At 37.1% G+C, this 17,830-nt stretch overlaps 2 protein-coding genes across 16 annotated transcripts in view; both read left to right on the top strand.

Annotated features, from left to right (window-relative positions):
• Nucleotides 1-17,830, top strand: part of LOC129454094 (uncharacterized) — a 476,448-nt gene that overhangs the window by 312,409 nt on the left and 146,209 nt on the right. The gene's annotated exons all lie outside the window — the stretch shown is intronic.
• The window catches only part of LOC141362954 (protein NLRC3-like), a 47,638-nt gene continuing 42,222 nt past the window's right edge, over nucleotides 12,415-17,830 (top strand). Inside the window, exon 1 of the mRNA XM_073865272.1 lies at nucleotides 12,415-12,450. Within this exon, the coding sequence (XP_073721373.1) occupies nucleotides 12,415-12,450 (36 nt within the window). The remainder of the gene's footprint in view (nucleotides 12,451-17,830) is intronic.

The raw sequence follows: 17,830 nt of genomic DNA, 5'->3' as shown, positions 1-17,830 counted from the left end.
TTTTCTCATTTCTATGTAAAGCACTTTGAATGACCTCTGTGTATGAAATGTGCTATACAAATAAACTTGCCTTGCCTTGCCTTGTGTTCACACATGTGCTGTGCTAGAGTAAGTTTTCAGTAAATCATTTACATTTAAAATAACCAATTGTATCATAACATTACAATTCCATTGCAATAATTCTATAAACAATTATTAAAAACTTTATAAGACACAGCATGACGTGTTTATGTCATGTAAAATAGATTAGAATATTAAAGCTATTGATAACCAAATATATATTCTCTTTATGTGTAATTATTAGTTATTATTTCTAATGTTGGCCTATTTTTGTTCTTTAAGGATCCACATATTTACAGCAATCTTTTTCATACCTTTAGGATTTGAAGAATTCTAAGACAACATTTGAAGCTTTATAACTTCATAGGGTTGTTTCCCACAGGTTTAAATTGATGCATGACTAGCCATTAGTTATGTAAAAACATTTAGGTACTTTTTACAAACAAACCTTATAAAAAACATTACTGGTGTACATCTTAAGACAAAACTATGGCCCAGATATATTTAAAGGTAGGCCAGTGTAAGCTATTTTCAAGTAAGATAATTAAAACTTAAGCCTTAATTTTAGTCTGTAACTACACTTAAACCAATGGTCAGTAACAATAATCTCTAAGACTAGTATTCAAAGTTAGTCATACATTTTTGTCTTCATGATTAAATATTACTGCTTTAAGTATCATGTGAAAAATATTTAAATTATTTAAATTATATTTAAATCCAAATAGTAAGACTGATTAGCCCTAACTAACTACTAGTTCTTCAGACTAGTCCTTAAAACACAGTCTTAACTTAATGGCTACTGTATGTTTATTCAACCAGCCCTAGTCTCGGAAAGACATATATTGTCTGATCTTAATAAAACTGTTAATATTTTGTCATAAGCTTCACATTACTAGTTAATTAGTTAGATATACTTAGTCTGGCCCATTTTGAAAATGTCACATTTCAAAATGCTTGAATTGATTACCTCAAGGCTTTTAGTTTTAATGAGGTAAAAGACTGCAAATCATTAAATCTTATAATAATTTTCATGCAGATGCAAACCCATGGACAAAAGGAACATAACAGCAGCTACAAATGAAATAAAGAATACAGGTTACAAATGGTGCCCACCTCACTATGTGACATCACATCAAATCTAGTAATACAGTGAACCGCAGTGGTTTCTCAAGACCCAATGCTCGGCACATTTTGTATGTTTCTCTCATCTGACACAATCAGTTCAGTTCATACAAATCTCTACTGATGATTAAAGTAGATTTGTTTAAAATAGAAGACTTTCGTATATGTGCAGAGCAGTGGGCCTCCAGGAATAATTTTGAGAACCATTGATCTAGGGGACAGTTAACGTAACTCCCGTTGTTCTAGATGCAAATATTTCCGGAATGATGAGACAAAAATCATCAAAGACACTTGAGAACATAAGACAAACAGGCCCATCAGTTTAGTTGTAATCGCACACCATTACGCTGGACTCATACATGGTTAATGCTGGCTGGCTGTTGGTTGGCATGTTTTCTAAGATATGTAATTATCCTAAAAGACCCTTATAAGAATCTGAAAGTAGATGTTATGTGCAAAATAACAAGTAGGTCAGACAAATATTTATGTGTTGTATACATATGCTATAGTTATCGTTATTTGTTCTTGGGTTATAGGGCCACCTAGTGGACAATCTCTGCAATTTTTTGCATGTGACCTCGGCCTGGGTCTATACATATGTGTACCAAGTTTCGTGTTGATATCTCATTCCTATCATAAATGATAGCCATTGTAGTATTTGTGGCACCGCCTCTTCGTACTTTTGACCGTGGTGTTGCGACAACGAGTGCAAAGTTCAACTTTTTTTTGATAGTTATTGATAATCAGTGTCTAAGGAATATTCCAGCACTGGATCGGTTCAGATCGGTCAAAAAACCTAGGACTAGTTCGCAAAAGTAGGTTTAAAAGAAAATTATGAATATCTAACAAACAATTCGACTGAGACAAGTGCTGCTTGAGGAAAAGTTGTTCATTTTAAGTACCTCTATTAAATGATATGAGGATCTTGTTGATATCTGAAACACTGCATAATACACAATCACTTAAACACTGAAAAAACGTGATACCGCCCCCCGGAGGCCGAATTTTTTCTTACTCTGCACAGACCTTCATGGCCAAGAGACAAACAGGGCCACCGCGTTTCGTTTCGATCGGCCTCCGTTAACCCTGTCTAATAGCTGCTTTTTCTTGATTGGCCGATGGCGGCCATGTTTTTTGAGTTACGCAAAATTCCTTTTAATCATAGATAGTACCCCAGACCAGGAGCACACGTGTCAAATGTCAAGTTGATCGGTCCCATATTTCGGTAGTTACAGCCCTTCAAAGTTGAGGTGGTGTTATAGCGCCAACTAGTGGTCAAGCGGCGCAATTTTTTGCACCTGACCTCAGAATAGTCCCCTGTATATGTGTACCAAATTTGGTGTCAATACCTCCTTCCCTTCCTAAGTTATAGCCATTTAAGTCCAAGAGGCTCCGCCCATTGGGGGCGTTTTGGCGTGGTTTGACGACGGCGAGTCGAAAGTTCAAATTTTTTTTGATAACTTTTGATAAACACACTCCAAGGAATATTACGGCACTGGAACGGTTCCGATCGGACGAAAAACCTAGGACGAGTTCGTTTTTATTTTTTTCGACAAAATCGAAAATAGCGAAAAAATTTTCATGACGGAAATGAAATCGAAGATATACGTTTTGTTCGTCTTGACGCAAGGAATCCAGGGATATAAGACACTTGACATTTGGATAAGATTTGTGGAAGTTATGACCATCAACGCGTTTGTTATCGCTATAGCGCCACCTATCGGCCAATCGGGTTGATACTCTATCAACCTCTCCCCAAATTGGGTCCTACCATTTGGCCAAGTTTCAAGTCTCTAGGCCTTACGGTTTGGTCTGCACGTTCCGTTTTACGGCAGAATAATAATAACTAATAATAATAAAAACCTTGGCAATTACAATAGGGTTTCAGCACTTCGTGCTTGAACCCCTAATAATAATAAAAATCCATACAAATACAATAGGGTTTCAGCCCTACGGGCTTGAACCCCTAATAAAACAGACAAATACAATAGGTTTTCAGCACTTCGTGCTCGAAACCCTAATAATTAAAGCTGCAAGCAGCATTTACCGGGTTTCGACCATTAAAGCACGTCAAATACGTTAGACATCGTCGACCAGGCTGATCCAGCATCCACAAAAACAAAAGAGGTGGTCAGAAATGGTTCATACAGACTATGTATGCTTAAACACACGTGCACCTATAGGACAAACATGTCACGTCCTTAATGTGAAGTCATTCGCAGCTACCAGACACACGTGTTCTAAGTTGTCATCAAAAAAGGTGTTATCATTCAGTGAAAGTGGTGCTTGCAGTGGCAAAACTTGGGTCACAAAATGTTAAAATAGTGTTAATGAGTCAAAAGAGCCGAACCCCATGTCTCTACGATGTTCTGATACAGAGATACAGTTCTTGTAAATGGTTGCTAGGGTATTCTCATCGGTTGCTAGGGAGTGAATTGCAATCCACCAATGATTATACTCAAAGCCATGAAAGACATAATCCATGATGACTCATGATTTTAGATGTAATTTTGCAGTATTTTTAAGTGAAAAAAACAAATAACCACTAGGTGGCGCTATGACAGACTCGTGCATGCAACCTCAGGTCATGATTGTGTTACTTGTAGCTAGAATCACGGCTATTCACTTTAGTTTAGTACAGTTGTCACCAGTCAACAGTTGTATGACCATTGGGCTTACTCAATGTTAAAGGTTTTGTTCAATTATGAGGCCAACTAGGGGTGCAGGCATACCATTTTTTTTGTATTGCCTCAGACTCTGCTCAGACATCAGCGTATCAAATTTGGTGAAAAAATGTCATTTCGTTGCAGAGTTATAAGCATTTATATCTAAAAAACACAAAAAATGAATGTAATTTTTCGTTTTTTGCAATTTTCGGCCATTTCTGATGGAAATTTTAACATAACACCAATAGAACTTTTTGTTCAGAAGGTAAAGTAAATTTCTTCCTATGGTTGTTTCGAGTCGATCAGAATAACCCTCGCGGAGTTATTCGCGCATGTTTTTTAAGCGCTATTTTGCTGCGCAGGGCTAAGCGAAAGGCGAAACCTGGCATGTTTGGTATCGTTGGACTCGGCAACAATTCAAAACTCTTAGTAAAAAAGTCCCATGAAAATACGTCAAACTCAGCCTAAGTTATAAGCATTTAAATGATTCGTCTGACCACTAGGTGGCGCGGTGACGAAACGAGGCACGCAACCTCAGGCCATGACTCTCATCACAAATACCAAGTGTCGTGTTGATACTTCATTTCTGTCCCCAGTTATAGCAAAAAAAGTCCAATTAGCTGCGCACACCTCAGACGTTTGGGTGTGGCATGTCGACCGTGAGTCGAAAGTTCAACTTTTTTTTAATAATTATTGATATTCGAACTCCAAGGAACATTTTAGAACTGGAATGATTCCGATCGAGCGAAAAACCTAGGACTAGTTCGTTTTTATTTTTTTCGACAAAATCGGAAATAGCGGAAAATTTTTAATGACGGAAATGAAATCGGAGATATACATTTTTTAAGTTTGGAGCCAGGGATTACAATGATACCAAACACTTGAGTGTCTGATGTCCGGTTTAGGAGTTATGAGGCCCAACGCGTCGGGCATTGCTATAGCGCCACCTATGGGCCGATTTGGCTGATTCACTGTATCTGAGTAGCCTGCTAATATACAACCAGTTGACCAAGTGGCAAGTTTCTACGACTTACGGTTTGGGCTGGGCGACGCGTTTTAAGGCGGAAAAATAATAATAATAAATATAGCTGCAAGCAGCGATTACCGGGGTTCAAGCGATTTGGGACATTAAGACCTTTAAGGGCATGCCTGTGTAGATTAGCTGAATTGTACAAAATAAATAAGGAAAAATAAGCTACCTGACACACGTGTTCAAAGTTATCAGCAAAAGAGGTGTTATCATTCAGTGAAATGTCTCCCTCTCTTCTCACGGAACATTGACAAACAGAACAATGAAGGAAATGTTTGTGGTGCTTGCAGTGGCAAAACTCGGCTCACAAAATATTAAAATAGTGTTAATGAGTCAAAAGAGCCGAACCCCACATTTCTACGATGTTCTGATACAGAGATACAGCTCTTGCTAAATGGTTGCTAGGGTATTCTCATTGGTTGCTAGGGAGTGAATTGCAATCCACCAAGGATTATACTCAAAGCCATGAAAGGCATAATCCATGATGACTCATGATTTTAGATGTAAGGTTGCAGTATTTTTATGTGAAAATAAAAAACCACTAGGTGGCGCTATGACAAACTCGTGCATGCAACCATTAGTCATGACAGTTTTACATCTAGCTAGTATCATGGCTATATACTTTAGTTTAGTGAAAAAACAGTTGTATGACCATTGGGCTAGCTCAATGTCAAAGGTTTTGTTCAATTATGAGGCCAACTAGTGGTGCAGGCATACATTTTTTTTGTATTGCCTCAGACTTTGCTCAGACATCAGTGTATCAAATCTGGTGGAAAAATGTAATTTCGTTGCAGAGTTATAACCACTTATGTGTAAAAAACACAAAATTTGAAGGTAGTTTTTCGTTTTTTGCAATTTTCGGCCATTTCTGATGGAAATTTTAACATAACGCCAATAGAACTTTTTGTTCAGAAGGTAAGGTTAGTTTCTTCCTATGGTTGTTTCGAGTCGATCGGAATAACCCTTGCGGAGTTATTCGCGCATGTTTTTTAAGCGCTATTTTGCTGCACAGGGCTAACCAAAAAACAAAACCTGGCATGTTTGGTATCGTTGGACTCGGCAACAATTCAGGACTCCAAGGAAAAAAGTTGCATGAAAATACGTCAAACTCAGCCTAAGTTATAAGCATTTAAATGATTCGTCTGACCACTAGGTGGCGCTGTAACGAGACGAGGCACGCAACCTCAGGCCATGACTCTCATCACAAGTACGAAGTATCGTGTTGATACTTCATTTCTGTCCCCAGTTATAGCTAATAAAGTCCAAGTGGCTGCGCACACTTCAGACGTTTGGGCGTGGCATGTCGACCGTGAGTCGAAAGTTCGACTTTTTTTCAATAATTATTGATATTCAAACTCCAAGGAACATTTTAGCACTGGAACGATTCCGATCGAGCGAAAAACCTAGGACTAGTTCGTTTTCATTTTTTTCGACAAAATCGAAAATAGCGGAAAATTTTTAATGACGGAAATGAAATCGGAGATATACATTTTGTTCGTCTTGACGCAAGGAATCCAGGGATATAAGACACTTGACATTTGAACAAGAATTCTGGAAGTTATGAGCATCAACGCGTTTGCCATCGCTGTAGCGCCCCCCATAGGCCGATTGGGGTGACACTCTGTCAACTTCGCGCACGAATGAGACCTACCATTTGGCCAAGTCTCAAGTCTCTAGGCATTACGGTTTGGTCTGCACGATCCGTTTTACGGCAGAAGAAAAATAATAAATAGAATAAGAATAATAAAAATCCATACAAATACAATAGGGTTTCAGCCCTACGGGCTTGAACCCCTAAATATAGCTGCAAGCAGCGATTAACGGTGTTCAAGCGATTTGGGACATTAAGACCTTTAAGGGCATGCTTGTGTAGATTCGGTGAATTGTACAAAATAAATAATGAAAAATAAGCTACCTGACACACGTGTTCAAAATTATCAGCAAAAAAAGGTGCTTTCATTCAGTGAAATGTTTCCCTCTCTTCTCACGGAACATTGACAAATAGAACACTGAAGGAAATGTTTGTGGTGCTTGCAGTGGCAAAACTCGGGTCACAAAATGTTAAAATAGTGTTAATGAGTCAAAAGAGCCGAACCCCATGTATCTACGATGTTCTGATACAGAGATACAGCTCTTGCTAAATGGTTGCTAGGGTATTCTCATTGGTTGCTAGGGAGTGAATTGCAATCCACCAAGGATTATACCCAAAGCCATGAAAGGCAAAATCCATGATGACTCATTTGATTTTAGATGTAAGGTTGCAGTATTTTTATGTGAAAATAAAAAAACACTAGGTGGCGCTATGACAAACTCTTGCATGCAACCATAAGTCATGACAGTTTTACATCTAGCTAGTATCATGGCTTTATACTTTAGTTTAGTGAAAAAACAGTTGTATGACCAATGGGCTCACTCAATGTCAAAGGTTTTGTTCAATTATGAGGCCAACTAGTGGTGCAGGCATACAATTTTTTTTGTATTACCTTAGACTTTGCTCAGACATCAGTGTATCAAAACTGGTGGAAAAATGTAATTTCGTTGCAGAGTTATAACCATTTATGTGTAAAAAACACAAAATTTGGAGGTAATTTTTCGTTTTTTGCAATTTTCGGCCACTTCTGATGGAAATTTTAACATAACGCCAATAGAGTTTTTTGTTCAGAAGGTAAAGTTAATTTCTTCCTATGGTCGTTTCGAGTCGATCGGAATAACCCTTGCGGAGTTATTCGCGCATGTTTTTCAAGCGCTATTTTGCTGCGCAGGGCTAACCGTAAGACAAAACCTGGCATATTTGGTATCGTTGGACTCGGCAACAATTCAGGACTCCAAGGAAAAAAGTCCCATGAAAATACGTCAAACTCAGCTTAAGTTATAAGCATTTAAATGATTCGTCTGACCACTAGGTGGCGCTGTAACGAAACGAGGCACGCAACCTTAAGCCATGACTCTAATCACAAATATCAAGTTTTGTGTTGATACTTCATTTCTATCCCCAGTTATAGCCAATAAAGTCCAAGTGGCTGCGCACACTTCAGACGTTTGGGCGTGGCATGTCGACCGTGAGTCGAAAGTTCAACATTTTTTTGATAACTTTTCATATTCACACTCCAAGGAACATTTTAGCACTGGAATGATTCCGATCGGGCGAAAAACCTTGGACTAGTTTGTTTTTATTTTTTTAGACAAAATCGAAAATAGCGGAAAATTTTTAATGACGGAAATGAAATCGGAGATATACATTTTGTTTGTCTTGATGCAAGGAATCCAGGGATATAGGACACTTGACATTTGGACAAGAATTGTGGGAGTTATGAGCATAAACGTGTTTGCCATCGCTGTAGCGCCCCCCATAGGCCGATTGGGTTCATACTCTGTCAAGTTCGCGCACAAGTGAGACCTATCATTTGGCCAAGTCTCAAGTCTCTAGGCCTTACGGTTTGGTCTGCACGATCCGTTTTACGGCAGAAGAAAAATAATAAATATAGCTGCAAGCAGCAATTGCCGGGTTTCGAGCATAAAAGCACATCAAAAACGTCAGACGTCGCTGACCAGGCTGAGGAGTTACACCTGAACACAGCCACAATGACTGATAGACCACCTCGCTCCAGACAAAACAAAAGAGATGGTCAAAAACAGATCATACAGAAAATGTATGCTTACACACACGTGCACCTACAGGACAAACATGTAACGTCCTTAATGTGACGTTATGAGGATAATTTGTTAACGAGAATGAGTTATTCTGCAGCGCAGCAGACGACAAAGACGTACAGTGGACAGCAAACACAGCTGCAAAGATTATGCTTGACATATTTAATGTCCTCCTGAATTGTGTTCTGGTAACCCCAGGACTAAGTGTAAGGCGAAACTTGGCATGTTTCGTATCGTTGGACTCTGCAACAATTCAGGACTCCTATGAAACAAGTCCCATTAAAATACGTTGACTATTGGCGTGTAAAATATGCATCCGACCACTAGGTGGCGCTGCAAACGAAACTGTGCATACTCCCTCAGGTCCTGACTACCATCACAATTACCAAGCACCGTGTCATTACGCATTGGTTTTTTGAAGATACAACCTTGAATACATTAACATTTTAAGTAAATTTTGGTTTTTCGCATTTTTTGACCATTTCTGATGAAAATTTTAATATAACGCCAATAAAGCTTTTTGTTCAGAAGGTAAAGTAAGGTTCTTCCTATGGTGTTTTCGAGTGGATAGGATTTACGGTTACGAAGATATTAGTGATTGTTTTTTATGAGCTAAAACGCAGTTCTGGTCGAACCGTAACTCAAAACCTGTCATGCTTGGTATCATAGGATTCGAAAACAATTCAGGATCATACAAAAACAACGACCATGAAAATGTGTTGATCACAGATAAAGTTATAGGCTTATATACGTGTAACCGTTGCATAATCACAGTATTTAGTGCCATTTTCCCCGTTATAGCGCCATCTAGTGTCCGATCGGCAAGCTTTTTATATCACGACCTTAGACCGATGGCCTACACATATAATTCAAGCCCCATGATGATATCTCAAACACCTCTCGAGTTATGGCCGTTTAAATGTTTTAAGCTCCGCCCAGTTCGGTTTTTGGCCACTCCTTGCGTGTTTGAATACAAATTTCAACTTTTTTTTGATAATTATTCATATTCACACTCCACAGAATCAATCAGCCTTGGTTAGGTTCAGATCGGGCGAAAAACCAGGGACTAGTTCGCAAAAGTAGGTTTGAACGTTATTGCCAATAACTAACGAACCGTTTGATTGACAGCAACGCTTCAAGAGGCAAAGTTTTTCGTCATGAGCCGATCTATCATATGATGTCATGTTTGTTTGTGTATGTCAAACGTCACGTGATACAGGCACCGAAATACGGTATTACGCCCCCTAGTGGCCAAATGACACCATAATTATTACAGGCCTTCAGGAGCAGTACACGAAGAAGCACAATGCGTTTCGTTCCGATCAACCTCCGTTAACCCTGTCAAATCAGTCCTCAACATTCATTGGCCGATGACGGCCATGTTTTTGGAGATACGCCAATGTCCTTCCAGACCCTCATGGAACATTGCACAAAGACACACCATATACCAAATATTAAGTGTTTCAGGCTAACGGTTGTGTAGTAATAGCCATTCCCGAGCTCAAGCCTGTTTTAGCGCCACCTAGTGGCCAAAATCCACATCTTTTTTACTGTGACCCCGGAGTGAGCTGGTACATATGTGTACCAAACCTCGTTAAGATATCTCAAACCGTTCACGAGTTATAGCCATTTCAGTGACGATAGGCTACTTCCTGTATGGAGTTTTGGCGCCCCTTAGTGACCCTGAAGCGGAATTTCAAATTCTGTTCGATAATTATTTACCTACTCACTCCACAGATTTCTCCTGCGTTGGAACGATTCCGATCGGGCGAAAAACCTAGGACTAGTTCATTTTGGCTAGAAATGCATATTATGCAAATTAGCGAAAACATTTGCATACCGGAAATGAAATCGGAGATATACATTTTTTAAGTTTGGAGCAAAGGATTACAATGATACCAAACACTAGAGTGTAGGATGTCCGGTTTAGGAGTTATGAGCCCCAACGCGTCGGGCATTGCTATAGCGCCACCTATGGGCCGATTTGGCTGATTCACTGTATCTGAGTAGCCTGCTAATATACAACCAGTTGACCAAGTGGCAAGTTTCTACGACTTACGGTTTGTGCTGGGTGACGCGTTTTATGGCGGAAAAATAATAATAATAATAATAAATATAGCTGCAAGCAGCGATTACCGGGGTTCAAGCGATCTGGGACCTTAAAGGGGTCATAGCGTGAAAATCTGACTTTTCCATGTTTAAGTGCTATAATTGAGTCCCCAGTCCTACTATCAACCTAGAAAATGTGAAACAGATCAACCCAGTAACTTTGTTTGGGGAAACCATTCTCTGTAAGCATGTAAAAAATTACGTCGTTCAACTTTTGCCTGTTTTGTGAGGTAGGTAGCAAAGCGAATTACAACAATACTGCCCCCTTTATCTGCGCTATCCAACAACAGCACTGCCATTTAGTGCGAGAGAAAGAAGGAAAAAAATAATTGACAGCACAATTGAGTTTCAATTACAACAAACCACCATTATTGTGATCAATTTGCATTTCATCAGCTCATTTGCATTTTAAAGGAAACACCCAAAACGGCATACTTTTGCTCAGGTCTACAAAGTGTCAATTTTAACATGTTATAATAAATGATCTGTGGAATATTTTGAGGTAACACTTCACATTCACACTCACTTAAAAAAATCTCATAATATGACCCCTTTAGGACCTTTAAGGGCATGCCTGTGTAGATTTGCTGCATTGTTATCAAATCTACTTAGAATCTGGAATACTAACATGTTACCAATTAGGTACATTTTCTGACGAGAATATGATGTGGTGCATGCCATGGCAAGATTTGCCACACAAAATGTTTCAAAAATTGTTAGCATGAGACAAAACAGCCCACCGCAATTTCTCTACGATGCTCTGATATAGAGATTTAGGTCTCACATGGCTAATCTATAACACAGCAATGATGAAGAATAAGCTAAAACACATACATGCATTTACACACAGAAGCAGAAATGGCAGGGTTAGGAAATAAGACTTTGAAATAAATGACCAATCTCCATATGCTTGGTGTCCTTCAAGAGTTCAAGAGTTATCCTATGTTCGAATGTCACATGACTGTTAAAACGGATACCGTCAGAATGATTGACGAAATGTTATTTTAACATAATAATACTGACTTCATAAAGTTAAATCATGCATCCATTGATGAAACCTGTGAACACAATTTTATTGAGTATACATTTTAAAGGGGTCATATCGTGAAAATGTTAGCATTGCCACTTTGTAGGTTTGAGCAAAAATTTGTCGTTTTGGGTGTGTCTTTTAAAATGCAAATGAGCTGATGAAGTGCAAACACTGATCACAATGATGGTGGTTTGATGCAATTCAAACTCAATTGTGCTGTCAATTATTTTTTCTCTCTTTCTTTCTCTCTGCACAAATGGCAGCAGAGGCGCGGGAAGATATTTTCGGTAGGGGGTGCGGGGGGGGGGGTATAGAATAGAGTTATAGAATTCTAATGTTGTTCACAAGCTCTGTATTCTCCAGACCACTCTATGTCTTCTTTTAAAAAAATCACTCGCCCCTCCCATCCATAAAGTAGCCTACAGCTGAGCTGACGGGGCATACAAACTATATAGCCTATTGCAACATAGTAGAGATTCTCTGCCCAGGACGTTATTTTCCGCTACTATCCTCGGGCCGGGCCGATATAAGCATATTTTGAATCATTACTTTATTAGCCCAATTGGGGAGAAAGGTATGCCATAATCAGAAATATTATGACTATATTTAGGCCAAAGTAACAAATGTCTCCAAAAAGTTACACAAATTACAAATTACAAAATGATTTGTAAAAGTTACAAAATGCAACGCGAGTCAGGTGCGGAGTCTCCTCTGGCACGCATCACGCACCGGGCATGCTGTGCGATATGGTGGAGCTTAAGTGCAACATGGAGTTTGAAGATGTAAAGAAAAAAGAAAAACAGGAGAATTAACTTTGAGCAAGTTTGGAGGAAAGTCGGAGGTATGGAACCAGTTTATGTACACATATGCATTCTCACTGGTCCCAGTAGTACGCCTTTTTGTTGTCCTTTGGTTAAGTTTTTAATATTTCTAAACTCTAACATAATAACTTTATTGACATTACTCGAGTTAAGGCGATTATAGTGGTCCTTTCAATTCACGGGTTTCATTTAATTCTATTTTTACACGTAAATGTAATATTTGTGTCTTTAAGTTTTGTTTCACTTGCCATGCCTCCTGCGGTGTAAAAATTAGATATTTTTCGACTTTAAAATTCCAAAATCATGTCCTAAATTGTCGGAATATATTCTAAATGGATTCATTTGAATTTATAGACGTTTAACATTAAAATCGATGCATGGGAATAATTTATATAATTTTTTTGAAATACCTTTTAAATGTAGCATGCATGTTCCTTATTTATTGTACATATATAATTTAGTTCCTTTTACGTCGTTTTAATAATTTAATTTAACCGTTTATCATTTCATTCAATAAAGCACATGTTCTGTAACATTTACAAGTGCGTTAAACACCGCAAAACAATTTGGCTATATTTTTAAATATTTTTGAAAAGATGACGAACTAGAAAATCGTTTACTGAACCTAGCTTAGCTTGGACGCATTTTTCCATCGGAATATGTTTAAAATATCAAAATGGGCCAACATATTTTGATTAAAATATATTCTAAAACCATGTTAAATTATTTTAAGAGTAGTAGACCTTCTAATATAGGCCAACCACACTCCACAGTTCATTCTTGTTTTATATGTGTTTCATTGTTGCATGCACTTTTTACGCATGCAAACTAAAATGCTATTTATGTAGTGCGACCATTGTAAATCAATGTGAATCATTGTAAAAATGTATTAGCAATACATACCTTAATAACTAGTCCTCGGGAATTTTGCGTTGTGTGATTGAAAAAAATCCAAAATTCTCTTTTGAGACATTGCGAAGCTGATAGATAAACTCATTCGGCGTTCAGTATGTGGCTGTGAGTGTGCGTGCTTGTGTGTTATGCTTATGCCTATTACAGCATATCGGCTGAATGCAATCACGTCGTCAAGACAGAATCTGATAGAATCTGGCTAATACACACTGAAATAAATTAAATCATTTTAAAATTACTAAAAGTATCCCTCTCTTCATCACACACCCAACATGGCATACAAAATGTCTTTGTACAGAAACAAACCAAAATCAAGAGATATTTATAAGATATAATTTTACTGCCATCGCAGTTTTAAATCTCTGCCACCAGGGGGTGCTGGAGCACCCCCAGCACCCCCACTTACCGCGCCCCTGAATGGCAGTGCTGTGGTTGGATAGTGCACATTAAGTGGGCGGTATTAATCTAATAAGATATCCTTATGACATCATAAGGAAAGCCAAATTTCAATGACCTATTTTTGCTCACACCTACAAAGTGGCAATGCTAACATTTTCACGATATGACCCCTTTAAATAATAAATAATAATTTTAGCCAGCAGATGGCAGAAGATGACCTTCTGCCATCTGCTGGCTAAAATAATTTTTTTTTCATTTTACAATTAATTTAACATAAAATTAATATTGAATATTGAAAAGTAAATAACGATAGACAAATTTTTACCTCAAATCCTGATAAGCATGCTCTTAAGTATATTAATGAGGGTCTGTGTTTCACACAGAGAGTATATATTTTTCATATAATCCTTTTATTGTGTTATTGTAAGAGAATACAAATTTTTGGATTTGGAAACAATAAAGCAAAGTTACATATTTTAATAGAAGTATTTTTAGGCTCTGTCATGTTAAATTGTCAAATAGTGGTATAGCTCTGCAATTATTTTCATGTGATTTTAGGCTGGGCCAATAAATAACTGATCCAGATATGTTTTCAATATCAAATTATGTCAATAACAAATGTCATGTTATTTAGTAGATTTGCAGAAGATTTGCTGGTAAGCATTTGTCTGCGTTCAATTTCATAAAGTGCTGCTATTTAGTTGAGTTCTAGCAGGTCATTTATGTGAATAATAACCAATTGCATTATCACATGATAATTTTTGGTGCAATATTTGAAAAAGAACATATAAAAATTTAACAACTTTGTATTATACATAATGTCAGGACACGTTTATGTCATGGAAGGTAAAATAGAATCCTAATGCTACTGATGTAAATAAATGGGGATAATGAAAAACTTTAATCCATATCTTTATGAGTTCCTTTAAACACACGTGCTGCAATTCAGTCGTACAAATGGCACCTACACCAATGTGTGACATCACATGAAATCTATGCTTACAACAGCAGGTATTCAAATTCATTGCATTTTGTATTTGATATACCTTTACACACAGAGGACAGAAAAATGTACTGCCCTGATTTTATTGTTGTTGACTGAAAAAATTCTAGTAGTTTTGAAAAGTTGTTTTTGTAATTCAAAGTTAAACAACTAAAGGAATAAGATGTACAATTGGTGATCACAAATTGGCATTCATATTTGCTCACAGACTACAGGAAATTGTATTGCATTGGCTTTAGTGTTGTTGAGTGAAAAACCAAGTATTAGTTCACAAAAATGTTTTTTATATAGAGCATATAGAGCATCAGAGCAGTGGTTCTCTACTCCGTTTCTGGAGGACCACTGCTCTGCACATTTTGTATGTTTTTCTCATCTGAAACAGTCATTTTAGTTCATGGAGATCTATTCTGTAGGTCTTACTAAATGTTTGCTTGTTTAAATGTATTAGACTATTTTTTAACAAAAGTAATTGTTCTTATAGAACATATATTCTTTGACATAGATATTATGTGCAAACGTACAAGTTTTTCAGATGACAGCCTCTGTCATATTATAGTAGGCCTAAAAATAGCACTAAACCTCTGCATATTTTTATATTTAACCACTGGCTATGCCCATACATAACTGATCCAGATGTGTTGTTTATATCAAATGGAGTTAACAACAAATATGATGTCATTAAGCAAATGTCAGTCAGATTTGCTATTAGGCACTTATTTGTGTTCACACATGTGCTGTGCTAGAGTAAGTTTTCAGATAATCATTTACATTTAAAACAACCAATTGTATCATAACATTACAATTTCATTGCAATAATTCTATAAACAATTATTAAAAACTTTAAGACACATCATGACATGTCATGGAAAATAGATTAGAATACTAAAGCTACTGATAACCAAATATATATTCTCTTTATGTATGATTATTAGTTATTATTTCTAATGTTGGCCTGTTCTTTAAGAATCCACATATTTACAGCAATCTTTTTCATACCTTTAGGATTTGAAGAATTTATAATTTTATTGGGTTGTTTCCCAAAGGTTTAAATTGATGCATGACTAGCCATTAGTTATGTAAAAACATTTAGGTACTTTTTACAAACAAACCTTTTAAAAAACATTACTGGTGTACATCTTAAGACAAAACTATGGCCCTGATATATTTAAAGAAAGGCCAGTGTAAGCTATTTTCAAGTAAGACAACTAAAACATAAACCTAATTTTTTGTCTGTAACTACATTTAAAGCAATGGTCAGTAACATTAATCTCTAAGACTAGTCTTAAAAGTTAGTCATACATTTTTGTCTTCATGATTGAACATAACTGCTTTAAGTATCATGTGAAAAAATATTAAAATTATTTAAATTATATTTAATTCCAAATAGTAAGACTGATTAGCCCTAACTAACTACTAGTTCTTCAGACTAGTCCTAAAAAACACAGTCTTAACTTAATGGCTACTGTATGTTTAATCAACCAGCCCTAGTCTTGGAAAGACATATATTGTCTGATCTTAATAAAACTATTAATTTTTTGTCATAAGCTTGAGATTACTAGTTAATTAGTTAGATATACTTAGTCTGGCCCATTTTGAAAATGCCACATTTCAAAATGCTTGAATTGATTACCTCAAGTCTTTTAGTTTTAATGAGGCAAATGACTGCAAATCATTGAATCTTATAATAATTTTCATGCAGATGCAAACCCATGGACAAAAGGAACATAACAGCAGCTACAAATTAAATAACGAATACAGGTTACAAATGGTACACATCACTATGTGACATCACATCAAATCTTGGAATACAACGGCAAACAATTATTTTTTTTATGTTTCATATTGATATTTGCCCAGATAGTACAGCAAATTCACAAAATTGCTTTTCATATAAACATAAACATCTAGAGCAGTATTTTCAACTCAGTGAACCGCAGTGGTTTCTCGAGACCCAATGCTCGGCACATTTTGTTTGATTCTCTCATCTGACACAATCAGTTCAGTTCATACAAATCTCTACTGATGATTAAAGTGGATTTGTTTAAAATAGAAGACTTTTGTATATGTGCAGAGCAGTGGGCATCCAGGAATAGTTTTGAGAACCACTGATCTAGGGGACAGTTAACATAACACCCGTTGTTCTAGATGCAAATATTTCCGGAATGATGAGCCAAAAATCCTCACAGACACTTGAGAACATAATACAAACAGGCCCATCAGTTTAGTTGTAATCGCAGACCATTACGCTGGACTCGTACATGCTTAATGCTGGCTGGCTGTTGGTCGGCATGTTTTCTAAGATATGTAATTATCCTAATAGACGCTTATAAGAATCTGAAAGCAGATGTTATGTGCAAAATAACAAGTAGGTCAGACAAATATTTAAGTGTTGTATACATATGCTATAGTCATCGTTCTTTGTTCTTTGGTTATAGCGCCACCTGGTGGACAATCTCTGAAATTTTTTGCATGTTACCTCGGCCTAGGACTATACATATGTGTACCAAATTTCGTGTTGATATCTCATTCCTATCATAAATGATAGCCATTTAAGTATTTGTGGCACCGCCTCTTCGTACTTTTGACCGTGGTGTTGCGACCACGAGTGCAAAGTTCAACTTTTTTTTGATAATTATTGATAATCAGGGTCTAAGGAATATTCCAGCACTGGATTGGTTCAGATTGGTCAAAAAACCTAGGACTAGTTCGCAAAAGTAGGTTTAAAAGAAAATGATGAATATCTATCAAACGATTCGACTGAGACAAGTGCTTCTTGAGGGAAAGTTGTTCATTGTAAGTACCTCTATTAAATGATATAAAGATCTTGTTGATATCTGAAACACTGCATAATACACAATCACTTAAACACTGAAAAAACGTGATAGCGCCTCCCGGAGGCCGAATTTTTTCTTACTCTGCACAGACCTTCATGGCCAAGAGACAAACAGGCCCACCACATTTCGTTTGGATCGGCCTCCGTTAACCCTGTCTAATAGCTGCTTTTTCTTGATTGGCTGATGGCGGCCA

Source organism: Misgurnus anguillicaudatus, unplaced genomic scaffold (genome assembly GCF_027580225.2).
Source record: "Misgurnus anguillicaudatus unplaced genomic scaffold, ASM2758022v2 HiC_scaffold_31, whole genome shotgun sequence".
NCBI lineage: Eukaryota > Metazoa > Chordata > Actinopteri > Cypriniformes > Cobitidae > Misgurnus > Misgurnus anguillicaudatus.
The sequence above is the reverse complement of the archived record's forward strand: the minus strand, read 5'-3'. Positions and strand labels throughout refer to the sequence as shown.